General features: G+C 46.2%; 1 protein-coding gene across 3 annotated transcripts in view; it reads right to left on the minus strand.

Annotated features, from left to right (window-relative positions):
- Positions 1-1,627: 1,627 nt before the first annotated feature.
- Positions 1,628-26,724, minus strand: part of GPR20 (G protein-coupled receptor 20) — a 28,566-nt gene continuing 3,469 nt past the window's right edge. The window contains exons 2-3 of one of the 3 annotated variants that reach the window (XM_085326383.1): positions 16,030-16,126; positions 1,628-2,987 (exon numbers count right to left, since the gene is read on the minus strand). In XM_085326383.1, the coding sequence (XP_085182509.1) occupies positions 1,905-2,966 (1,062 nt within the window). In that variant the 5' untranslated portion in view covers positions 2,967-2,987; positions 16,030-16,126 and the 3' untranslated portion in view covers positions 1,628-1,904. Of the gene's footprint in view, positions 2,988-12,105; positions 12,144-16,029; positions 16,127-26,724 lie in introns of those variants that run through there. The other 2 variants (XM_085297768.1, XM_085297688.1) reach the window with 2 other exon arrangements.

A 26,724-nucleotide genomic window follows, 5' to 3' on the forward strand; every position in this document is an offset into this window, starting at 1 on the left:
ATGACAGTTGAGTGTTTGTTCTGATTTTCAACAGCATGCCCATTAATATGAGCAGAAACGGCTGACCTTGAATAAGTCAGATAAGTAGCAACTGCTGCATCCTGAGAAAAAAAAGAGATGTGTAAATAACATGGACTAACCAGACAATGTAAAAGATCACGGAAAAATAGGTTGGTTGATGACTGCTTTACTCTCTTGCCATTTTTTTGGAGCCTAGGATCTCTGGATAAGGTAATAGACATTACCAAGTAAAAAGAATTGTCCAGTCTCAGCTGGGCTTTATGGGAAGTGAATAATACACAATTCAGACTATTACAAGACTATTCTGCTGTCTTACAGCAGAATGAGAGAGCTTCAACTAAGAGCCCATTTAGGGACTTAAAAATCTAAGTAAAAAAATCACAGAGATTTTAAACTGGCCTCAAATGAACAACTGCACTGAGAAAGCTATTAAGGCATTGCTGTATAAGGCAAAATATAGTTTATGGCAAAAGAAAGGGAGGTGTGAAACTTTAGCTCATTGGAATAAAGAAGCTGAAATAAGCTATGCACTTAGTTTGCACATTTGCTCCTATTCCTCTGAGACAGTTTTGGCAAAAGACAGTACTGCTAACAGCTCTGTGCTGGGAAGCCCGTTTTCATTACAAACGGCTTCTCTGGCTGGTAATGACTGTGAGCCTGCTGTGGGTTGGTGGGCATGAGCTTCTGTGGGTTGCGGGGAAGTGCAGAGCTCTGATGCATAACAGATTGTCTCCGAGTCAGGGGYTGGTGGAAAATGGTGGCAGAAATGTGAAGTGGTTAAGCTGGCTGAGAAGTCAGAGCCTAATATGTGGTACAGTGTAGGCTTAAATATTTAACYATCATTCTGGAGAGAATTTGCCCAGCATCTTTAACCTCATGTAACTTTAAAATATGGGTCTTAAATCATCCAAGAGACTTTATACTGGGCTGAATTTTGACCTAGATGCTTGAGATGGATTCTTTTCTTTCCTTTGAAGCATCAATATTTAAGCAAGTGAGGGGGTGTATTGATTGTGGGAATTAGGATGGCAAGCCCTAATTTCACAGTGTGCCAGGAAGGGAACTTAAGCAAGRGTAGTATAGCCTCACAGTCTGGTTCTGCTTTTCATCTTGGATACTTTTCAAGAARAGAGTGCAAGTACAGAACAACAGAGTTTGCTGGAAAGCATGTTCATTTTCACAGTTTTTTTATATTTTTGTCTACAGTTTAGGGGATTTAGTGACTGSAATGAAGGTGGAACATATCCTTAASCTCTCCTCAAGCCTGGACAGTATACAGGAAAACATACACCCRTGTGTATTTTTTCCGTATAGCTGAAGTAGTGAGAGGAGACATTRCTGCTTAACTTTATCTTCTCTTCCCTGAGAAATTTTGGAAACAACTGCATAGCTGCAGGTGATAAGCAGGTTAGAGTATTTTCTGTCCCACTCTGCTGGCATTAAAATCTTTGTAGAGGAAAGCTCTGGAAACATCTCTGTTATTCTTTACTCTTAAGCACATGCCCAAGGTCTGACAGCTTTTATAGAAAACAAAGGGATTTACTGCTTTCTAAGTCATCCTAGGCGTGTTGCATTACTATGTCAAACAGGAAAAGAAAACCACGGTAAGGACTTTGTTGCTAGCAAAATGTCTGTATTAAAATACAAAGAAAACATTCCTATTGGGAACAGTAATTAATAGACTCTCTTTTGTATTGGTACTAACAGCACTGCAAGTTCTTCTTTCCAAACAGACCATAATGTTCTTACAGAATAAATTTCATCACTGTCATTCTGAACTTTAGCCTAAAAACAAGGAGGTCAAAGACGATAGTACCATGCATCCTAGCAATATTCCAGCATCGTTATACTGGCTTACTGCACCATGTCCCATCAGAAGTGGGTTAGATCTGGGCACTGCTTGCTGTTGGCAAGCTCAGAGGGCTTCCTATTGTGTTTGAGAAGGCAATGATTGCATTGGAGCCCTTGGTGTTCTTGTTCATACCCAGAATGTCCACACTGGTTTGTTCTGGCTCGGTTTTCCTGAAGATGTTTTTCATGGTAGACTGAAAGTTATTGGTGACAAAGCAGTAGACAATGGGGTCCATGCAGCTGTTGAGGCTACTCAGAGTCACTGTCACATGGTAGACAATGAGGCTGACATCATGGGGCATATCTTGGTTGATGGAGATTGCTACCTGTCGCACGTGGAAGGGAGTGAAGCAGATCATAAAGATGATGAGGACAGTGATTAGGAGTTGCACAGCCCTCATTCTCCTCTCCCGACTCTGGTGCATGAGGCTGGGCTTGGACAGAGCACACATAATCCTGGTGGTGAAGAAGATGATTATGATGAGAGGGAAGAAGTACTCACAGACCATCAGGGCCAGGATCTTGGAGAGGCAGCAGTGGGCAAACTGTATTGCCATGCTCAGAATGGAGAAAGTCACCACGGTTGCAAAGATCCAAATAAACACACAGATCCCCTTGGCACAGGTGGGGTTCCTCCATTTACGTGAGGCCTCTGCCTGTACGATTGCAAGATAGCGATCAACACAGATGCATGTCAAGAAGAGGATGCTGCAGTACATGTTGACAAAGTAGCCAAAGATATGAACCAAGGAACAGTTCAGGCAGTCTCCTGCACTGTAGAACATGATGAGCCGCACAGGCAAGGAGAAGCCCACCAAGAGATCCGTAACAATCAAGTTGATGGTATAGATAACGGAGGTGGTTTTTGTCTTGGTACGGAAGCAGAAGACATACAGTGCCAGGCTGTTTAGCACAACCCCCACCAKGAAAATGATGGCATTGACCACCATCAAGGCAATCCACAGGTTGTAAAATTCACTGTACAGTTCTTTGTCAGGGTGGATGAACTTGGAGAACAACTGGAGGCTGGAGTTGGGTCCCTGTGTAGAGTTGATAGGGTCAGTGACTGACATTTGGGTGGAGGAGGTCGGCATGGTCACTAATTTCCCAGAGATCTGGAAGAGAAGAAACAGAGAGACATTGAAGGGTATGTCAGCATTCTTTTAGGGCTCAAAACATTGTCCCCTAAGGACATTTTAATCAATGTATTTGCAAATCCTCAGTGACAGTGTATATTGCTGTAGTTTCTAGCATTTCACCTGTCAAAATATAAAGCGGCAGGCTGAGATTACCAATAATTGCCTACAAAATATCTATTTTTATAGCTACTGTCTTTCAGTGAGTGTTTCAGAGCTGATGCACAATCCCCACCTCAAATTGCTCTTCCCCTTCTCTGGCACAAGTATTTTTAAGGACAGAGCAATAACAGAGAAGTGAACTGTGCTGAAGGGAGCAGAAAGGAGAAAGGACTGGGGTGGTAGGATGAAGAAGTGTGAGTCATACTTGGTCACACAGCCCAGTGGCAAATGACCCAGGGAAGTAAATGGGGTTGCTGAGGGCAAGCAAGGTGCGTGGAGGGCTCATGGAGGGCACTGCACATTTCCTGTCCTGACAGGGAGAGTTGGACTCCAATGAGGCTCCTAACAAGTTTTGTTTTCTGAACATGGCACTTGCTCTTTGACTACTTCTTTCATCAGAGCAGCCTCTTCCTAGCTGGGTGCTCCCTCTGTCCTGCCATGGGAGCAGGGTGGTGCTGGCAGCCAGAAGATATTTGGCTGACCTAATGGCACAACTCTAACCCCATCATGTGACTCCTAAAATATCACATCCATTTCCCTAGCCAAGTGATGGCATGAGAGTCATGTGTAGCAGCGTTTCCAGCAACTGTGAGACTTGCCTAAAGGCAACTGATGGCTGAATTTTCCAGGGAAGCATGTGCAGGTTGTGTGGCATCTTCTAGAGATTTGCGCTCCTAGGAACAGCAGCCGGGAGATTTCAAACCAAGGATGTCAGCTGCTACTCCTGCCAGAGTTTGACAGTTTAATTTGCAAATCATTCCTGACTTATACACTATTTTAAACTGATTTGTATATTAAAAAGATAAAAAAGAGCCCAATATATACAGAGACTTGGCTGGTTTCAATAAAAATAAATGGTTGAAAAATGTCTGGAATATCTCAAAGTGGCTGAGCAGGACTGTGAGGTTAAAAAAATCAGCTTGAATCAGCAGAGAATGATGCTGAAAGACTTGAGTTATGAAGGTTTGAAATCCCTGCTACCAAAGAGCCAAGTAGGAAGGTTTAGGAGACAACTAGCTGCAAGAACATCTTACAGTGCTCACAGAAAACTTGGTGTGCCTGGGTTGGATGTCTGAATGGGGAATGTTGAATTGCTAAGCGGGTCTGGATATTCAGCTTGCCTGTGTCCTTTGGCAGAGAGCTGACTCTCTGCCTGGAGTAGTCCTCTTTGCTGTTTCTGGGCACAGTGAGGATGGTGTCCCATTGGCTGTGAGATGCTTCAAGTTGTTAGTAGCAGAGGAGGAGGCTACCTGGGCCAGAAGTTATCCAGTGGCTCTGTAAGAGTTTCTGCTGGCCAAAATCAAATGTTTTGTGGGGACTGTCCTAACTAGGTCCAGAGAGGGTCACAGCTGATTTTGGCCTGCCTGATGAGTTCCAAAGCTCACCTTTCTTGCCCAGCTCCACCAGAAACCTTAGTGAGCTAATGATATGCAAATTTTTGCTAGCCATAACACTCAAGCTCTTGGATGGCTCCACATCTCTTGACAGAAGTAGAAGGTTTCCAGCTCTTTAGGATAAAAAGTTGGGGAACTGAGATTTAGGAGAAGAGATTTTCAAGTCCCTGAGCCAATGGATCTTCAATAGCCCCAGCCTCTACAGTTTGTATCTTCAGAACAGACAGCTTGGGATTGTCAAAATATTTTTGTTTCCAAATTTGAGCAAGATCAAATGCTAACAGAACTGTATCTTCAATTACTATGAGATTTTAAAACCTGAAAAATGCTGGCCAAAGGTGGCCTTTGTCTTGGTTTAGAGTTACAGTAGTAACCCAGGGAAAGAAAGACTTTTATAAGCGCAGTCACAGACTATTGTTGGAGCATGTCTTAGAAATGCCAGCAGAAAGTGATTTTTCATTTTCTTTCTTTTCTTTTCTTTTTTTTTTTTTTGATATTTTCTGCTGGGTGCACTGATGTTTCTGTAAATAAGTCACTGATCGTGAGTTAGCTCAGGGTAGGAAATCTTGTACTTTCCATCTTGTGGATAAAAACATCTGTCAAAGTCGTGTGAATTGAGGTAAGAAGAGGATTAATAACAAATCATATTTAGGGTCTGAATGGTAGGGAAGGTGTATGAGCTTTCTAGTGGCATATGGGCTGAAGACCTATACTCCTGTCTCACTGCCTTTCAGCACAGTAGGAACAGGATCATAGGATCATGGCAACATTGGCCATGAAAAGGACCCTTGGGTCCTCCCTTGGAAAGAGTCCTACCTCCACCCTCCCTGCAATGCTCTCCCAGTGAAGTAATTTTTCTTAGTGTCCAACCTGAACCTCTCAAACTGCAATTCCACAGAATCAAAAAATAACTGAGGTTGGCAGAGTCCTCTAGTGATCATGAGTCCACTCCTTCCCCCCCCCAACTCAAGCACAGTCAGCTAGAGCAGGTTCCTCAGAACTAGGTCCAGTCAAGTTTTAATGATGTTCAGATGGAATTTACTGCCTTTGTGCCCATTGACTCTTGTCCTGTCACTGGGCACCACCAAGGAGAGTCTGTCTCTCTTTTCTTTACTCCCTCCCATCAGGGGTTCATACACATTGATAAGATCTCCCATGAGCCATCTCTTCTCCAGGCTGAACAGCTCTCTTAGACTCTCCTCTTACAAGAGATGCTCCAGTCTGTCCATGTCTGTCTTATCCYGAGGAGTGCGGCATGAGACACATGACTCCAGATGTGGTTTTACCAGGGCTGAATAGAGGGGAAGGAACATGTCCCTTGACCTGCTGGCAATGCTCTGCTAATGCACCCCAGGATGCCATTGGCCTTCCTTATCTCAAGGGCTCATTGCTGGCTTATGTTCAATTTGTTGTCCACCAGGACCCCCAGGTCCTTCTCTGCAAAGCTGCTTTCCAGCTGATTGTCTTCCAGTGTGTACTAATGCATGGGGTTATTCCTTCCCAGATGCAGGAGTCCTGGCTGTTCCTGTTGCTATATCATCTGGCACTGCAAAGAAGAGTTTGGTTCCCTCATCTTTGTAATTGTGCTTCAAGTAGTTGTAGGCTATGATTAGATTCCCCCCTATGCTTTAGTTATACTAAACAAGCCCAACTTCCCTACCTTTCCTCACAGGATTTGTGCTCCAAGCCCATGACTGTCCTGGTGACTCTCTACCAGACCATCTCCTGTTTTTCACCATCCTCTCTGACCTGGACAGGCTCAAGTTGGGCTAAGAGAACCTAATGAGGTTCAATAAGAGCAAGTGAAGAGTCCTGCACTTAGGGAGGAATAACTCCATGCACCAGCACAGGCTGGGGGCTGACCTTCTGGGAAGCAGCTCTGCMGAGAAGGACCTGGGAGTGCTGGTGGACAAGTTGACTATGAGCCAGCAATGTGCCCTTGTGGCCAWGAARGCCAATGGTCTCCTGGGGTGCMTKAGGMAGAGTGTTGCCAGCAGGTCGAGGGAGGTGATCCTGCCCCTCTACTCAGCCCTGCGGAGGCCTCATCTCAAGTCATGTGTCCAGTTCTGGGCTCCCCAGTAGAAGGGAGACATGGAGCTAGTGGAGAGAGTCCAGCGTAGGGCTACAAAGATGATCAGAGGGCTGGAGCACCTGCCCTATGAGGAACGGCTGTGAGAGCTGGGCTTCTTCAGCCTGGGGAAGAGAAGACTCAAGGGGGATCTGATCAATGTGTACAAGTACCTGAAGTGAGGGTGTCAAGGGAATAGGGCTAAACTCTTTTCAGTGGTGCCATGCGACAGGACAAGAGGTAAGAGGCACAAACCGAACCACAGGAAGTTCCACCTGAATATGAGGAAGAACTTCACTGCGAGAGTGACAGAGCACTGGAACAGGTTGCTCAGTGAGGTTGTGGAGTCTCCTTCTCTGGAGATATTCAAAATCCACCTGGATGCAACCCTGTCTAACATGCTGTAGGTGACCCTGCTTGAGCAGGGGGGTTGGCTAGATGCAACCTTACCTATTCTGTRATTTTGTGATTCTGTGATCGTCTTAAATGGAGAAGTTCTAAACTGGACACCTCACCAGTGCTGAGTTAATGGAGTTAGTAATGTCCCTCAGTCTGATGACTGAGTCTGAGGGACATCTGAGTGCATCAAATATAGCACAGTGTGCAGTTTACCTTTTTTTTCAACATCAGTGCACTGCTTGCTGGCATGTATTCAGMCTAAGATCCACCATAAGAGGTTCTTTTCAGTAGAATAGTTCCTGGCCTGTGTTGGTGAATAGGATCATAGGATACGGCCAGGCAGGCTTCTGGGAAGGACTAAACAGTCAARGTGTGACTGTCTTCCTGCCCTTCTCACCCTGAAGAGTGTGGGGAATAAAGTATATTTGGGAAATGGTCAAGTCAGCGCTCCAGGTGAAGAATCTGGTTATTCTGTGTGGTTCATTCAAGCCAGGTCAGTGTGAAGCAGAACACTTTTTGAGCAAAACCAGAGACTAGGATGGGGAGTTTAGAAAGGGTGACATGATGTTCCCTCTATAAATGTTTCGAGAAGTGGCTTTACTTTCATGAGGGAGCTTAGATCTGCTRGTGTGGAGTGCAGTGATTGTTCTAGTTTCTTCCTGCCTGTCATCTAGGCTCTGGAGATGGTGTCAAAGAAAAAGGCAGATTTCAAGTATCTTTGAACTTGGAAAGATATTTAAAATCAAATGGCAATTTGTACTTTTTAGGTAGCTACTCAATTCCATGTATTTGAATTGCTCATTGGCGTGGCTGGGACTCATCCATAAAGCCCTCCTCAGATCAAACCCGGTGTTGGGTTATGTGGCAGGAGTGAAATCCTGAAAGCTGGGATCAGAGCACCTGTAATGTCCCAAGGAACTGCTCAACAAACATGAACAATCCTAACTCACAACCACTTCTGCACTTCTTAGGACATCTCTAGCAGAAACCGGATGTTGGAACATCTTGTGTTTCAGGAATGACTGGATTACCTCACTCTGCACTGAACTCCAGTGGCAGCCAAAGTAGCACATATGTTCACATTATTTTGTCTGAGTCTGATTGAGCCGGCAAACTCCTGGGGGAGAGTCTTGTCTCTTTACATTCTGTGCCAAGCATGCTGTCAGTGAATAACAGGAAAAACTAGACCCAAGACTGGCTGAAGGTAAAAGAGTTGGAACATCTGGTACCTGAGAAAGATGCATGTGGAGAATGCAGAAGATGGCCCCATTTTCTAATGACTTTCTAACGATTTTCTCAACATCTCATCCTCTCTGTTTGTTTAGCACTTTAATTACCTAATAACAAAAACAAATGAGCAGATGCCTGGATCTTCTCCCAGATTTCCCTTTGCAGATGCTGTCAAAGGGAACAACGTGGAAGGTTCAGCACTCGTGCAAACTTTACTGTTTCTTGAGTGCAGCTTGAGCTTGTGTATCTATGTTCATATGCATGGGGRAGCAATTGGAAAAGACAAAATCACCTATCCCACTTCTTAGCAGGCACTTAAGGATATTGCCTTGAGTGTGCATTTGTCTGTTTTCCTATTGTACTTCTAAGGTACTGACTGTGCACTCTGATTTTACAGCCTATTAGCAGCTTGCCTCCTCTGGGAGATTTTTCTTCAGTCTTGGATACCTTCTTATCAGGAATAGCCGACATTCATCTTGCATTTTTCATTTTCTGCTTCAGCAAAATTAGTAACTTGAAATTGATTCAAATGTGCCTCATCCTCAGATTGCTATTGAGGTGTGGAGGCCACTTTACAGACTAATAGAATATGATCCCCTATGAGTATTGCCCATACATGGAAATTAAAATCATCAACATAAAGAGTGTGCTGCTTACGGATTCACCCCTCCCACTGAATCCCATTTACAGTGAAATAAACCGTAGTTGTTGTAGACTGCTAAAAAAACAACAGGTAGCACTTTGTCTGCCAGACTGAATATGCAATGAAGATGTGTAAGAACTGGTACCTCCTTCCACTCCATGGCTGCCCTTCATGGGCTCAAAAGCTAAGCAGTTTTATGCAGGGAAGCCTAGCGAGTTTAAATAATTCTGAAGATTTCCTCACTGACAGGCTCTGAGCTRTCTCTTAGTCTGCAGTGCAAAAAGCCTTCCTCTAATCAAATTATTGCTGATGGATGGTTGGGTGAGTGGCCTTTATTGCTTTCTTTGTGAGACTGCTCTCATCTTATGGTTTACAATCAGAAGGGATGGACTGGCAAAGTAATAGCATTCCTCTGAGTATTCTTAATGAGATGGAGYTGGACCAAACCCCTGGTTAACAGCTACTAAGTATTTTTCCATTGTGGGTCTCCAAGCGCTTGACAAAGGTACATTGCCCCATTTTACAGCGGGCTGAGCAAGGCACAGAAAGGCAGCGTGACCTCATGTCCAAGGAAAAAGCAAACATTTCTGAAGGTTTTCAATTTGAACCTCCCTCATTTCTGAGTTCAAAAATTCCCACAGCCAGGTCTCTCTCCATGATCAGAAATACTTGTGCTGATGTTAAGTGGGTAGGTTGAGTTACCCATAACCGTGGAGTGGTGACATACAGCAGTCACTGTGGGTCATGGCTAAACACATGGGAAGCTTTGCAACCCTGGAGACCTCTGTTTTGTTATGATCTCACTGCTTATTTCACTCCAGCTTGCAGCTATAGCATGAACTCCTGCAGACCTATGGAACCACAATTATATTTGCTTCATAACAGAGCGAATAGCCTCCGAACTGCCTCTCTCCCTAAAACCTCCTGAGAGCCTTCCGTATGCTTAGCCCCTCAGATTTCCATGCTATCTGTCTTTTGTAGAACTGGTAGTCTGCAAAGCCCAAGGTGGGTAAACATGCTCCACTTCTGAGTGCTGTCCGAAAGTGACATTTGGCTTGGACTGTTACATTGTACCTTGCAGGCTGGATTTTGTCTGTCTGGCCTGAGAGTGTAGGTAGCATTTCCTTAAAAGTACAGCAGGTATCTCAGTAGAAAAGGGATAGGGAGAGGGACAGAGATTTGAGGTTGACCTGGTTTCCCTTGTTCTGATACAGGTCCCTGTTCAGGTCTGGGAGACAGGGACCTGCTGTGAAATACTTTCTCTTTTTATGTGACGCAACCAGTTCCATCATTCTTGGGCCAAATAGGAAATGGATGGATGCTGTGCTGAAACTGGACCCTCTGGCCTCTTCCCTCACTCGCGTACTGCTTGGCATTGCATTTGTTCATTTAATATGGGCAGCTCAGTGCTACATCTGCCCCAGGAGGATTTTCTTGACCGTCCTCTATTTCTTTCCACCCAAGTTTTAGTTCCATATCATAGAATCATAGAGTCATAGAATCAGTGAGGTTGGAAGGGACCTCTGGAGATCATCTAGTCAACCTCCCCGCTCAGCAGGGTCACCTGGAGCATGGTAGACAGGGTTGCATCCAGGCAGGCCTTGAAGATCTCCACAGAAGGAGACTCCACAACCTCTCTCGGCAACCTGTTCCAGTGCTCCATCACTTTCACAGTGAAGAAATTCCCCCTCACGTTCAGATGTCAGCCTTAAATCTCACCCTCCACTAGCAGAAGTCAACATGAATTGCTTCCTTGACCCAAGGGATTTTTGGATCCGGCTCAGCAATTCAAGTAATGGGACACAAAAGACAAGGCGGGTCAGGCAACTAAGCTGTGTCCAAACTGCCCTCCAAAAGGGTTATTTACTGGCATGTGCAGATAGGATCTTTGCTTGTGGACACAGAGAGGGAGAACCAAGAGATGTGCACTGTGATGGGAAAGATGAAAAGGGCATTAAGAAGTGAGAGCAAGTGTTATTTTGTATAAACAGCTTTTCTCATCTCCCTATCTTCCTGAATCAGAACATCTGACCAGGCAAACTGACTCCTCTATCATTCCCTCTTTCCCCATCATCTACTGCAGCCGACTAATGTTACTTTGCTGCTGGGGAYGGCAGCAGCATGTGTTTAGTTTTTCCACCTCTCCGTGTTTAAAATTCCCTGGGTGATTTATCATTGTATTTATAAACGAAGGGTTAAACTTTCTCTCTTTCGGTTTAAATTGTATGATTCTCCTGGCAAGCTCTCGCTCAACTCTGGCTCAAACAGGCCAAATATGGTGTTTTTGTGCATGTCGAGGACTTTGCCCTATACGTGGTAGTGTTCATTCTGTGTGCCTCACTCGCAGCATGAGGAGGATGGGTTTACTAAGAGGGAATTGAGGGAGAAAGAGAAAGGGAATTAATCTAGCTGCCGAAGGGAAGCTAGCTTCCATCTCATCACCAAGCTCTGAGAAAGGAACTAATGTCCTGGGGAGAAAGATCCCATCCCAAGACAGAAAGCRTCTTGTTAATGGGCACTTCTGGCAAAGGGCAGCCTTGAACTTAGCAGCCAATTTGTCACAGGGGTTTGAGGGACGTGGTTGCAGAGGGATGTCCTGTGGGATTGTCACAAGCACTGAATTCCCACTGGTCTCTGAGCGGGGAGCCTTGCTCCTCTGCAAAATCTCAAACAACTGTATTTTGCATCTGTGGGTGCSTAAACTAAACACTGCTGGTTCTCTGACCCAGCCTACCCTCTCTAACTGGCCCTGATGAGTTTGTGCTGAGGAACATAATTTAGGGTTGTAAGAGGGGAATCATGCCTCAGGGAAGCAATGAGGCTATTCCTGGGGCAGGAGRACCCAGTATTTGAGGGCATCAGATCTGTGCTCTCACTTGATCTCTGGGCATTGATGTGGCCTAGAAACCTCCAGGTCTGYGGATGATTGAACAGTGTGTGTGAAACACCTGACTCCTGGAGAATTGCAGTTGGAAATAGTCAAACACGGTCCAAAGTAGGAATTTTTCTTTGCCTCTAGTGCTGTGGAAATAAAGGTGCTTCAGTTAGGCAAAACACACTGTTCTGTGAGTGTCAGATGAAATGACATCTGCTTTCATACAGTTTCATGTCTTGCAGGATTAGATGAATGCTTTCCCCTGATTGGTTTGCTTATTGCAATTTTTTCCCATGTGGAGTTTCTGGTGCTTAATGAGAACTCACGTTTCAGCTCTTCCCTTGGCTCAGGCACTTGTTAGACTTTCTCCTCTCTTTACTGCCTAGTTTCTTGAAAGCTGAGGTGATCTTTCCCTTCTGCCAAATTTTGGGTGAAATCAGCCAAGAGATTGAAAAACTGTAGAAGAACAGAAGAAGGCATAACTGACAAACACACGAGCATGTACTGAATATGACCAGATAATCCTTGTTTCCTCAAATATGAAACTACAGGGAGCTTACTAGCCCTTTTTACCACATATCCTCTGATTTAGGTTTTTATTCCTGCAAACTCTCAATTACTTTGGCACTAAAACACTGTAAACAGGGCTGAGTGGTTTCTTTGCAGGGAAAAAAACATTGCCTGTCTCCTCCTTGCTCTTTGTCTGACTGCACTGAAGTAATTTCAGATTTACACTAAATCATACCTTCCTTAGGGCAGAACCAACTTGATTGAGGATAAATATTCACTGATTGCCTGATGTCTGCACTGTTCAGCCGCAGCTTGCTTCTCCATGGGTAATGGAGAGCATGACGGCCAGCAACTCCTAGCCTTGTCTCTCTCGGTTTGAGTAGCCACATACTGAATTCCAACCAGAGAGCCTTTGGTTGGAGCTTAGAAGAAGGTCTGAATTCYCTTGCACAACACCAAGACAGATTAACAACTTCCTACTGACTTTTGCAGCTCAAATGTTGCCTTTGAGAATCAGATATTCTATCTGGCCAGAGTGAAAATGTGGATGTCTAGCCCCTAGCATGCCCAGAGGCTGTCCTTTGGGTTGTGCAAGCCGTCACAGCCCAAGGATGCGTGGAGGCTAACACGATGTTAGTCTTTGGGCTGCTGTTGCTAATATGCCGTTAAGCCATTTGCCTCCTGTCTTATGATCCTAGGTAGTCTGCACTTCACCCTCCATCTCTAAGGCCCTACTGTGAGTCGGATGTGGGTACTGCTGGGAGCTGTGATTTGATTTCTGCCCACTCTGCTGTGTTCAGTACTTTGTGTGCACATGAGTAGACCCCACATCCCCAGTAAGTCTGAGGCCAAAATCAGGTCCTCTGTAAGCGAGGGATCCTGCTGCCTGGTTCAGGCAGGGGCAGTCAGGTTGCAAAAGCCTGTGGGTGCCTGAGCAGCAATTTAGTCCAACAGCTCCTCTAAGGCCCTGAGGGATCATTGMCAGTTAGAAGAGAAAGAATACAACTCTCTGAACTGCATTTATCTTCTTCACGGAGCAAAATGACCGAGATGTGGGGCAGAATGCTCAGCCTGGTCCACAAGCACTCTCTCTGCATCTAGGTTTGAACATGTTGGTTAACACCAGGCAAGGGATCAGCGGTCCCAGACAACCCAGACATGAATGGAAAATACGGAACGAAGCTCCCAAAGATACACAGAGCAGGAAATTCATTTGCTGACAGATCTCTTAGGGGTTTATACCTTCTCTATACTCATTTGTGGCAGTAATGCTTCAGCCTTCGAAAGAAGGAGCCCAACTGTGTGCACTGGTTTAAGTGAACACAGAAGCAAACTTGCACATACAAGCTGCAGCTCCCTGACTGGCCTCTCTGGGCTCACACATGTGCACATGGCAGTTTTGGGGGAGCCACAGGCCCCTTACAGGTCTCTGATAAGGCTTGCCTATAAAGTTCCTCTTATAAGTGCTAATAAGTACCCCCACTCACTTGTTCATACCGAGTTTTATAGAAAAGTCCCTCCTGAAATGTTTAGACTTCTAAAATGCCTTATTGATACCATTGCATTTTTCATATTCCTCTTCTCTGCATTACCAGATCTTGGCCTTGGAATGACAGAAATATTAAGTGCCTTGGTGAATACTCCATAAATCATGCTGTTAGCATTTAAAAGTCCAATATCTCATAGCCTGCCAGGGCTAGTACTAAGTACCATCTATCACGAAGAAACATGGAGTGACATCTCTGCAACAGATACTCTTTCTAACTGATASAAGAAATCAGAACATGACTTCCCTCTCTGTTCTTTGTGGGCCCATATAATGTGTGGGGAAAGTGCCTCTTTTTGGGGAAAAACATATTTTTCCAACAGGTTTTAAAATTACTTTTAGGCTAGATCTGGAAAGAAACTCATGCATTTGGAGTGATACAAGTACAGTCAGTAGACATGGATTTATGACTGTCTTCTTGGGAGGTAGTAACATTACAAGAGAAATTAATTTGATCTTTTTGGGGATTACAGTAATCCATCTAGCAGCTCTAGGGTGCCTAGTACACAGTACTAGAACTGTCGGTTTGGAAGAATAGCTGTCATGGCTGTGTACAAGGAGATCCCTKCAGTGAGAATTGCCATATAGTCACATACAGGAACTTCACAGACAAGAGAAAAAAATATTGAGAGAGATTTAACTGAATGATATCTGGCCAATGCATTGTTGCTAGCTTCTGAAAGAGAAGTTTTTAATTGCAAATCTTTGAGCAGTTTCCCTTCTTTCTGCCTTTAGCTGCCTGTTTGTTTTATCCCTTGATGAGATGCCTGAGCAGGACAGTGGGGGAAGAGCAACAGCAGAAGTTTGCATTTGGGGAATACCTTGGGTTCTGCATGGCCCAGGGATGCAGRACAGAAGAGGGTAAGCTCCCTCCCCAAGGAGCACAAGGAAAGGAGAGCAATCAAAATGCAGGTAGGGAGGAGATGAAGGGGAGAAGCAGGGGAAGAAGAATCAGATGTACTCCCACTTCCTGGTGAAGGGCAAACTGGTTTGCTACAGATGCTATTCTCTGCAACAAGGTGCACACTTCAAGTTGTGCTGCTCTCTGGGGTGTAGGGGAAGTGGAGGCATGGAGCCATGCCCTGGCTTGGCCCAGGGAATTCAGCAAGGTGGGAAACAGCCTCAAGAAGCAGACATTTCCTGTCTCCTAAGCCAATTCCCTGCACCCTGAGGGCAGCCTCCAGTCTCCCCTGCCTGCTTGGCCCGGGGTTGGTTTTCAAGGTGCTMCCAGGGTGGATTGCCAGATCTTAACCCTTTGGGAGACTGGTTTCTGTTGTTTCCTTAGCTGGGTACATGTGACACTCTCTGCTGTGCACTCCTTCTTCCCTCGATTTGCAAGTTTTGGATAGACTGGGTCAACCTGGCGAAAAGTTGAGCTATTGGTGGGTGTAGTGCCAAGAAAGGAGTGAGCATTTCTGAAGGGTATAAAACACACCCTGCTTAAGGATCTTGGAAAGAATCTGTTTCTCTTTGAGCTGACCCAGCAAACTGATTCAGGGAAAGAAAATAGCATCTTCCTTAGAGCTGAACTCGAACCCTGCTGCATGGCTGAATATGGCTAAAACGTCCCCAGTGCTGGCTGATCCCATGAAAGGCATATGTCTGAGGAACAGTGCATTATCTCCTCTCCTAACTTCCAAAATCTCCCTGAATCATTCCCCCAAGATTTTATTAGGACTCGAAACACCCTGATACAAACAAGCCATCATTCCTCACCTGAGCTAACACAGTACTTCACAGCCATTTCAAACACCTTTTCTCACTCTCCCATTTCCTTGGGAAGCAGGCAAATATCATAGCATTGTCCAGAAACCAAAGTGCAGAGAAGCTTGTGCTGGGAAAGCCCTTTTGCAGCCAGGGGTGGCTGCTGGTGCAGCCTGGCTCTCTGAGGACAGGTAGCTCCTGATGAGCTTCAACACCTGTTACAGAGTCAGGGGCTTGCCAAAGTCTTCTTCCACATGTTAGATGTGGGGCCCTCTCCACCTCACCTGCAACAGCTCACAGCCCCACAGGGCTTCCTGCCATCATAGCCATGCATTCTGCAGCAGCCTTTGAGTTCGATCTCCAGTGATTCCCTCCAGGCCCCCCGCTGCCACCTCTCTGATATCATGCCCCCCTTTCTTTCTGGCACATAACCCAACACGTTCACTGCAGCAGTCCCTGCAGTATATTCCTTCACAACAGATTGACTTACCTCTGGCCCGATCTCCCTTCTATGTTTGAGGAGCTGCCGTTAAGAAAATTTCCTCATGGACCTGAATGTTATCGCCCCAGGAAAGAGACATCTGTTCCTATAAGCAGAACAACTGGAATGACTACAGAATATGAAGAAATGTCTAATCTCTCTCTCTCTCCCTCTCTCTCTCCCTCCTCTCTTCTAAATATAGCCTTGCAACTAATGGGAAAAAATACACACGACCAAAAAAAAAAAAAAAAAAAAAAAAAAAGAAAAGAAAAAGAAAGGGGGGGGGGAAGAAAAGAAAAGACAAAAAAAAAAAAAAAAAAAAAATTTCCACTTGTCTTCAGTGTTCAGAATTTCTCCCCAAACATCTGGCTCCTTGCCTAAGTCTCTCTGAAATTTATGAAGTTTTGGAAATGCTAAAGAGCCAGCCTTCCTCACAGTATTAATGCCTGAACATTGCTAGAAAACTAAAACTGATGCCGCTGACCCCATTCATCCGCTGTGTCAACTTCCCTATGTCTGCAGGAACAAACTCCCCTTGCTGAGCACTAACCAGCTCGAGGCCACTGCACTATGACTGAGCCATTGCTGTGTGACATGGGAGGAAAATACCTCTCTTTTCACCTTCCCAATACGAACTGTGATTAGACAGAAGTATCTCTGGAAGTTGGAGGAAGGTGCCATATCAAATGCCGTGACGCCTGTGACATGCTGTAAGCCAACCCGGTTGTCCAGACCCCAAGAGGGGACCTGTCATGGGGAGATGAAGGATGACCTTGTATGCTTTGGTGACTTCTGGCTGTACTGAGCTGGGAGAGAGTTAATAAGATCTGCCCAAGCCATGGCCATAAGCGACTGAGTATATATGAGATGAGAGTGGAAATGAGAGTCTGAGGTTCCACCAAGGAGCCCACCAACAACTTGCCACATTCATCCATCCTCACACAGCCCTTACCAACTGGTGGTCCCATCACTGTGGGTATTGGGATCATCTCAGAGCTGATGATCAAACGGATAATCCCCCAAACTTCTAGCTCATGATGGGAGACTCCCTGGTCTAAATTGGGTAGCAACACATGCCATCTTTTGTGTGATATGCGCAGATATTACCGCCAGGAGGGTATACAGTAGTTACAGAAGTCCCTTCTGGGAAAATGGGCAGAAAAAAATGAAGTGAGAAGCTGCATCAGATACATTTTTTTAGAAGGATGAGGAGGGTGGATGCTAGATTTTAGTGTCAGGCCTGGACTGCTTTTTCCCTCATCCTTTAGATAAAGACAATGCTGGTGCCAATGTAATAAATGTGCAGGATATGGCCCGTCACAACACAACAGGATCAGCTGAGAGGCATTGAATTCCAGGTCAAGAGGCCAAATCCATAAATAGAGGAGAGGTAAACTCCACACATGCGTGTCTCACTAGAGCACAAACAGTAGCTATGGATATGAGAGAAGGTTGACCTCATTTTCTGGAATTAGTTTTTCACCCTTGGATCTTTCCCAGGAAGGCTGAGCTGATCTTTTTTGTCATGTTATTTTATTGATTTTCTATTTTGAGTTTCTTCACAACAAGGGGCAAATTCTTCCCCCAATTTCAAGAACATCCTCCCTGACTTCACATGCTCCTCATCCAGACATCTAGCCTTTTACAACTGACATTCAGCTCAGGCACGTGTCTGGGCTCTCATCTACTTTTCACTTCCTTATGACTTGGAAAGCAAGTATGACTGGAGGGCCTCCATGAGTTATCTCTGGGTAATAAAGTTGCCTTCACTTCATTCCATGCTGGGAGTTAAATGGGAGGAAGAACGAAAGAGAAGAAACCAACCTATGATCCGGTGCTGGGCCAGGAGACTGAACTTGGATCCTATCTTTCATGTTACTTATGGTGACAAACACTTGAGTTCCCCTCAGGATGTCACCAAAACTTTTATTTTTAGAGAATAAATCTTCATGAGAGGAAGTCTCTGCAGTTACAAATGCAAGTCTGAATAAAGGAGCAGACTTTTCTCCAGGAGGAGATATTGGTACCTACACTCTGTTCACCTGATCTGGGATTTCCTGGCCCTTGCAATGGCTTGTTTTTGTGCTTTTGCATGATACATGGGAGCTTTGTTCTTATCCCTCATGCACAGCAAAATGAGTGCTCTGCACTCCCCCACTATCCCAGCCTCTCCCTCCTTGCCGAATTTAGTGGYAACAGCTGCAAAGTTTCAAGTTGTGCCTGAGATAGTGCAGAGCATGCCATATTGGGAAGCAGATGCTGCTGTTAAGGTGGAGAAAGCATATCCGGGCTCTGGGACATGCTTTGTCCCAGACCCAGTTCTCACAGTTGACTTCAGGAGAAGTTGCAACTGTAGCTGATGAATGAAGAGCTTCTATTGTCTTCTGATTTTAAGACATTCAGACAGAAAGGGAAAAAAGAGTGAACTTTTTAGTTAGTGGAAAAATCTCCAACTTGCAGTAGATGTCTTGAGGCTGTAGGTGGTAGAAGATTCTGGCTCAGCTGAAATTAGCACGTGGGAGAAGGAGTCAGAGCAGGAAAGGGTGCTACTGGCCCATATTAATTCTTTAACTGCTTCCTGTAAAATAGTGATGGGACAGGACTCTGCTAAAATCTGCTGTGTCACAGAGCAGCAAAGCAAGAAGCTGGGCAGCTGTGGAAAAGGTGGGTAAAAGGGTGATACCACACAGTGTTCTGTGGAGAAGTCTTCTCTGCTGTTGTCAGAAGGGTTTCCAATCCTATTCAAAGAGCGGAGTTGAGTGTTCTTTCACCCTTCACCATATGAAAGGGGGTGGAGACTGCCACAGCACAGTGAGCTATTATATTGTCAAGATGGGCTCAAGGAACATGGCCATATCAGTTTTCAGGACATCTCTGCTGTCCAGCTCTGTAAGGACCCATACCAGAATCTATATCTGAACATGCCTGTTTTTTTCAGAATGTTATATCTTGTCTCTGTTAGACTGAACAAGTCCTCAGAAATTCATTCTGATCTTCAGTGGCAAGAGAGCTTCTACTCAAGAAGCTCATGGACCTAGATCTGGAGAATCAGAGCTCAGAAAGCTGACAGGCCTTAAACATGTTCTTGACTACGTGGAGGACACAGAAGAGTAGGATCCTTACTGAGCTGTCTGGGAAACCATTTCTATCATCTACTTTAGAGAAAATAAGCTCACCTGGCTGTAGATCACTTCCATTGAGCCTCCTCCTATCTTCTCACCAACACAGATGTTTGAGATATTTTCCTACTGTCTGCTCCTGCACCAGAGAGCAGGAGAATTAGAAGGGAAATGGGAACAAGAAACATCCACAGTCACAAACAGGAGCCTCTCCTCAGGAGACTCCTTGCATCGGACTTTGCCCACCTGATGCAGTTGCAGGGTTGATGGAGAGGCAACACTGGATGTTCTGTTTCCAGTCGTGCAAGTAAATCATTTACCATAGCATATAAAGTAAATGGCATGGAGAAGGATCTATGCCCGTTTTACTCTCTATTTCCCACAGTAAATCTGCCCTAGATGTTCCCTAGGCCTCTGTAGTGTTCATAAGCACTAGAAACTGCTTGTGTCTGTCACTATGACATGCAGTGCCCATGAACCCTAAATTCTTGATTCTCTACAGCATCCAGGGCCATTGTTGGATGCTGTGAATCAAGCGCAGGACTGAGGACCCAGAGAACTGGTTTGGTTGTCCTGGATAGCCCAAGGGCAGAGGCTGTGGAGAAGTTGCTGTACTTGATCCCSTGAACTGATCTTTCACTGTATGGTACTGTGAGACCACAGAGGAGAGCTGCTAGGAAAGTACTGCATGGTATTTGGTTTAGGGGGAAATGTGGAGACACTGAGACTGTCCCCAGATGTGTAAGAATTTCTTTTTGTAAAAAATGATGTTGCTTGGTCAAGTGTGTTTCAGCCACATCGTGCTTCCTCATCATTAATGAGTGAGACATACATTCTCTTCCCTTGGAAGGCAAGCCTTGGACAGCAGTGCAGAAATATTGTCAAAGGATGAGGAACAAAACACTGGCTTCTGTTCCAGCCCTGCAGCAGAGCGCAATGGAGCAGGGAAGGGTCTGGCAGGTGCCAAGCTCCTGCCTGACGGACTAAATCACCTGCCCTAACTTTCTCCACTCTGACAATGAGGAGTGGGGAGAGAAGCAGGTATTTGACTGGAACAACTTGTAGCTATTCTGAGTTACTGGAGCCCAGAAAGGCCAGGGAGAACCTCATCCTCATCCTACATCCAGCCCTGACCTTCCTCATGCTGTGGGTGGCAGTCTTCCTGCTAGTGAGGCATTGGGGATAGGGATGGGAGAGGACTCAAACGTTGGATTCACCCTGATGAGCTCCATTTACTCTAGCTGAGTCAAAATTGGACCCTGGAAGGATGCCAGCACTAAGACGGGTGCAGCACCCAGTGTCCATGAGAGAGAGGCTGGGGTGGACACAGCAAGGTGTGCAGGAAAAAAGGAGTTCACAGAGGATCTGGCCTTGTGGTTTCTCTTTGGCAAGTTCATGACACTCAGTCCTGCTCCATTGCTGGTGCATGAAGATAAATCACACTCTGCTTTGGCAGCTCCTGACCCACAACCAGCTGATGCTGGAATCTTTTTCCTGAACTATACTGCTCTATCATATTGATGATTGGGACAATTTCTGTCCCATGGGAACCAGTGGCCATATCACCAAGATCGAGATCTGCCCTGCTATGCAGCTGCCTCTGGGAAAGGGATCCTGCTGGCTATGCTGGGAGACCTGCTATGTAGTGGGCTCAAGCCTTTAGTTTGCATCGCTGCTCTGCTCCTCTCTCACCMCAGCCTCTGTGAAAGCAGTAGTGAGGAAATGGGTGGATTCTGAAAGCAGATCTGGCATTTGTCTTGATCCCTTAGTAAAGTCCATGGGAAACCCAACTGAAAAAAACTTGAAGTTTGGGCTGATACCAGAATCCAAGATAGTCAGTAGTCAAATTTGGGCTCGTGGCATTTGTTCCTTTGGATCCAAGCAGAGAGAGATGTAGCTGTAGTTGCTGGGCTGTTGAAAGGTCATTCCCTGCTGCTCTCTGACATGATGATCCAGGTGTGCCACACTGGGCCACCTGGGGAAGGAATATTTTCATAATTCCTTGGGATCTGAATCCTGAAGCATTATTATTCCTGATGGCTATTTCTAAGGTGCCTATTTATAGGTTTGGAGGGCTGTAGGGAAGGATCAGAGCCCTTTCTACTGAGCCCTAAAGAAAACCTGTGGGGAAGAGACAAACTTTGTCYCCCAGAAATTGCCCCTCTCCTGATKGCAGGATGTGAGGTTGGGGCAGCAACACAAAAGGGACAAGGGAATACRAGCATCTTCTGTCCAGATAAAGAAGACTTGGACCACTCTCTCCTGGTCACATTCAGCATCTCCAGGGTTGATTGTGTGGCTGTCAGCATGGGCAGTAGAGGCAGTTTCTAACCATAAAAAAGATCCAACTGCCTCTGTAATTCCAACTCAGCAGTGCTCAAAGGCAGCTCTACCTACCTAACATAACTGGCTCAGCAGAGAGCAGTTGGCTTTCCCTACAAAGGCACTGCTCTGAGATCACAGTCAGTTCCCAGAGCCTGCTGGGCTGTCAGTCACCATCCTCAAACGACTGCAAAGGCCAGAGAGAACATTAGCGCATGGCCCTGCCTCTGAACAAGCTCCCCATCTGTGTGTTTATACAGAGAGAGAGATCAGATAGTTGCCGTATGGGGGCCTCTGCTGATGGGATCCTGCTGTGATTTGTCCATTTGATGAGGGACAGTGAAAGATAAGTGCTTTGCAAATGACAGTCACAGCTCCCATTGGGTGAATCAGGCACGGGGGAGCAAGTGTGCAAGAGCCAGTTTAACTCCTGCCTGCCTGCCATATTTTTGGGAAGGTACTCTTCTGATCGTTGCCTTCGCCTGCATTTCTCTCCCCAAGTCATGGCATTTTTGCAGGTGGATCTATTGAGTTCAAAAGGAGGAAGATGCCTGCAAAGCAGAAGGAGTAAGCTGCTCCTCTGGGACACCTTGAGGTCTCTTTTGGATGACTGGTTTGGAGTGTGCTTGATCCTGCCTATGTCTAGTTCTTGCATGACCAGRAGCGTAAAGCTGGACATGCCCTGTACTAGTATAAATATACTCAGTGGGAATGAGTCTGAATCCCTTTCTCCAGTCTAGTCTACCTAGATCACCACCACTCTTAAGAAGTAAGATTTCTAACAAGGTTCCTTGGTCAACACACCAACAAAACGAGCTGGAGTGACCCTTTGAGCACCCAACAGGGTCTGTTATGTCTCCACTATGTCTTGTGATCCAGCCCTTGTTGGGGTCCCTCACCGGATCCCACTCCAACCCTTTCATCCCCCCAACAGCCCTGGCCAGCAGCCACTTCTTATTCTTTTCTTGCTATTTTTTTAAAGTTTCAGGAGCTAATTGCCAAGAACACGATGTCCAGTGTCACAACCTCACTGTGAAGCTCTCTCCATTCCCAGCAAAATATTTCCTGCTGAATTTGTTTGTCACCGGGCACACAGGGACACTGGCACTTGGAGGGGGAGGCTGTGCAGGCAGCCAGGGCTCTGGCATCGCTTGGGCACGCATACTCTGAGGAGGTCAGAGCTGGGCCCTGCGGAGTGGCTCTTGCCCGGCTCCGGCTGGAGGGCTGCAAAGCAGGAGTCAGCAGGACACTTGGCATGGCTGCACTGGGCTGTGGCTTGAGGGTTGTTGAGAGGGTCACCAGGCAGCTCTCTKGTGCTCTGCTCTTGAGTTTGGGGAGGTGGGAAGCACAGCGTGGCCAAACTGAGCAGGAAAACTTGGRACGCTTGTAACGCAATGTGAGCTGCAGCCTGCAAGGCAGCACAGGAGAGTCAAGCTGTGCCAAAGCCTCCCTCACACCTGAGGCAGCCCTGCCCACCCCAGCATATGGCAGGAGTGTGGTGGAGGTCCCAGACCTCACTCTGAGCAGATGCTGTGCCACAGAGGTGCTAATTTGGGCTGCTTCTTTCTTGCCCATCTGGCTGCAGACTCCTCTGTGTCAGATCACTTCTGCCCTGGGCATGGGCCAAGCAAGAGAGGTTTGCTCCATCTTGGGGATTGATGAGGACAGAAGGGTCATTCACAGACCCATGGAAGGGAATTGGCAGAAGCTGCAGGGCACCACTTTGGTACCTCCACCTGCTCTGATGAGCAGTAGGAGTAAACTTGGCAAAGGCAGCGGGATGCTTACGCAGACAAGCAGAGGTCCTTTGCTGTACAAGCAGCCCGGCCTGTGCCTCAATGCCATCTAGAGTCACAGCTCCTGGGGGGAAGAACACCTGCAACTCAGAAAATCTGGTCTTTGGACCCACGGTCCTAAAAGGGCTTTAGATAAAATCACATCCCCTCCTTATTTCTCTGCAACCTGGACATGCTAATCCTCTCTCTGGTGTCTTCTTTGTTTGCCTGCTCTGCAGAGGTTGCAAGCGGTTYAGAGCAGGGCTGCCTTTTGTTAGACATGCACAGAGCTCAGCGATGCTCTGATCTGGAACAGGGCAGCATAAATCTAGTGGATTATCATAGGAAATTCCACTGTGATGAAAAACCCTAGAAGAAAAGGAAGAAAAGAAAGGGCCCCATTGGGGGGGGTGGAGGGGAAGAAATAAAGAAAAAAACCTGCTGCTGCTGCCTAGTTACAAGTGGTTCCTAAAACTGCTGCCTCTGGAAGAAGCTGGTACAATTGCTCATTTTCTTCTGCTATTTTGGAGGGGGTGTATTCCTTTGTGTCTTCAGCTGTTTGGAATTGCAATTTGAGTTCCTTCAGGCAGTCTCTGCTCTTGCAGCGAGCCCGGTGTGAGGGGCCTCATCAGGGGCAAAGAGCCACCTTCTGGGGAGGTGCCTCAGTTTCCCTTTTTTGAAATGACCCCTATAAACAGAAGGATGCCCTTTCCAGAAATGCCCTTTTCAGGAGAAGTTTTCAGGAAGTGAAGGAGGGAATTGCACATGCAATTTAAGGAGTTTTCTTACTGGAAATTGCAATGTCAGAATAATCAGTTTTCTCTTAAAGGCAAATACTGGGCAGGAGAATATGACAGGTACCATTTCTGGTGCTTGTGTTTTCTTGCTGCAGAATTGCATACCCTTTTGTCGTGGCCATGAGAACCCTCCGCCGAATTTCTCAGCCATTTGAAATCTACCACATTTTAGCTTGTTAAGCCTCAGACATTCCCCTCTGCAGTAACACCGCTGCGTGCAGTATCAGCCACGGGACTCTGGCTCCTGCTTGGCTTTTCTGGGTGTGATGGTTTGCTTGCCATGCACAGTGGACCTGCTGTGAAGCTGAGACAAGTGCAACTGTTCAGAAATTCCTGGGGATTTTTTCCCTGCCTGGAACAAGGTTATAGACAGAAACAGCTTCACATTGCAGGTTATCAATGAGGCCTTGAACTCTCTGAGATGTGAGCCATGGATGGAGGGATATGGGGAAGACTGAGATCCTTCTCTAATTTACATTTATGGGCTCAAAATGAGTTTTTTTGCTAGGAGGAAAAGTGCAACTTCCCACTGCTGAACAGTCACTCATTCCTTTCTGTAGCTTTGTTTCATTGCAGATATCTTCAATTGCCATTGTGTTSGAGGTGCTATGTGGTGTTAGTGTCACCTCTTTGATACCCTTGCACCATGGTCTTTTGCATCCTCTGGAGGGATTTTTCTTCCAGAAAAGCACCTCTAGATGCAATAAATACTGTTATATGGGATAATAAAAGGGGCATGTGTCTCTGTCTGCCTTGGAAAAGGTCCAAAGCAAAGCAGAGAGAATGACCTTAAGTTCAGCAAACATGTCCCGCCAGAAGAGACAGATGAAACTGGGATTGTCTAATCTAGAGATGCAATGACTGAGGGAAGACCTGATAACAGCTGCAGAGATGTCCTCTCCTTGGAATGGCTCAAGGTGGGTTCATCTCAGCTGGCTTTGGACGTTTGAGAGTTACCACCAGCTCCGTCCAGCCAAGGTAGAGAAGTGGGTGTTTTTGGTGGGATGTCTCTGGCCCCTAGCCTACATAGTGACAGGGACACTGTGCAGACAGGACTTTAGCCCATGCCCTGGGCTTGCTTAGTTCATTAGTACAGGTGTAGACTGAATGACCAACCCAGTCCCTGGCGGTTCCAGGATAGAGATCTCCTGGTCAGAGAGGTCCTACTCCTCATGTCTCCTGGGGCAGGAATATGTGATCAGTAATTGCTGTCCTCTGTCATACAGAGTGGCCAACCTSGCCAGCCAGATGATCCTCCCACAGCACCAGGGCGGCAGGTTAATCCCATTGCTGTAACGCAACCTAAGTGGCATCTTCTTTTGGGCAAATTTTGCTGGCTTCTTTAAAGCAAAAATCCTGTCTGCTGCAGTTGCTAAACTGGGCTATGCTTCTTTGAGTGTCTTTCAATTTTCCAAGAAAAATAAACCACAGGCTCTGTATTTTTAGATATGCCATCTGATCACAGGCAGTCATATATCAGTCCCAATACTGTGAGTCAAGATGCTGAGCTCCACCGCCAAGCTCCCTCGGGCAAGAACTAATGGCTGGAGCCATCTCGAGTGTATTAATAAATCAGTGCATTTAAAATAATTGTGCATTTTCCTAGGTAAGCTGCTCACAAGGAGTAATACTGTTGGGATTTATTAGTGCAAGTATCTTAGTAGCTGTGGTTCCCTGAGTGAACTTAATACTGTTGTGAGGGGGAGASAAACAGCCCTGGTATGAGACAGACCTAATCTAGGCAGGGGCCGCATGACTCCCCTTCCTTTTCCTCTCTCGCCTGCTTCTCTGGTTCCTGACGTCTGTCCCTTGCTATTTCAGTCCTGGGTATCCTCCGAGGTGGCTGCCAGTCCAAATGAACTCTGTGGTCCTTCACGCGATGGTGGGATGCCACAACCAGCTCTCTTTGAGCTGCTGGGACAGAGGTGGGAAATATAAGGCTTGTGCATCAATCCTTCAAAAACTGTCTGGTCAACCTGGCCTGCACAAGTGTGTGCAAACGTGAAGTTATCAGTGTATTATAAATCTCTGTCCCTCACTGGCTTGCTCCACCCCTCACAAATCTGAGTCTCTAGCACCAGTGCAGCCTGGAGACAATTTTCTGTGCATTTGATCAAAGCAGCAGGAAGCCTTGAGCCTGGCACGTGAAAAATGAAATACTTCATTCCTGAAAGTTTATTTGCTGAGCTACTTCATCATGCTAATGACAATCAATTTATCCGCATAATTGGTTACTGTAGACAGTGTAACACCACTTGGCAGTCTGGATTTATCTTGGAGATATATTGCTTGGCATATTCATGCAGGGCAAAAGGAGCCAGCCTGGCTACTAGGGGGCTGCAGCTCTGCATAAGAGCCAAGCAGGTAAAACACGGCAGCAATAATCCAACTTTCCCTCTCCATCCTGCCAGAAGAGTGAGGATGGGTGAGGATGGGTGATCCTCACCTTGGGGTGGAGATGAAACTGAACCTGGCTAATGTCCTGCTAATGAGCTCGCTAATGCCTTGGCCTCCCTTCTGACATGGATAATGACAAGTCAGGTAGTGTCAGACATAGCGAGGGGGTGTACGCCGCATGGCTCCGTTCACGCTGTCCACCCGCCGGCTGTCGGCAGGCAGGCAAYAGCAGGCCTGCACTGGACCCCGGCAGCAGCACGATCAGGGAGCAGGGGATGGGAGCAGGTAGACCAG

This window comes from Rhea americana, unplaced genomic scaffold, assembly GCF_003343005.1.
Source record: "Rhea americana isolate MKP2758 unplaced genomic scaffold, rheAme1 scaffold_0, whole genome shotgun sequence".
Lineage (NCBI taxonomy): Eukaryota > Metazoa > Chordata > Aves > Rheiformes > Rheidae > Rhea > Rhea americana.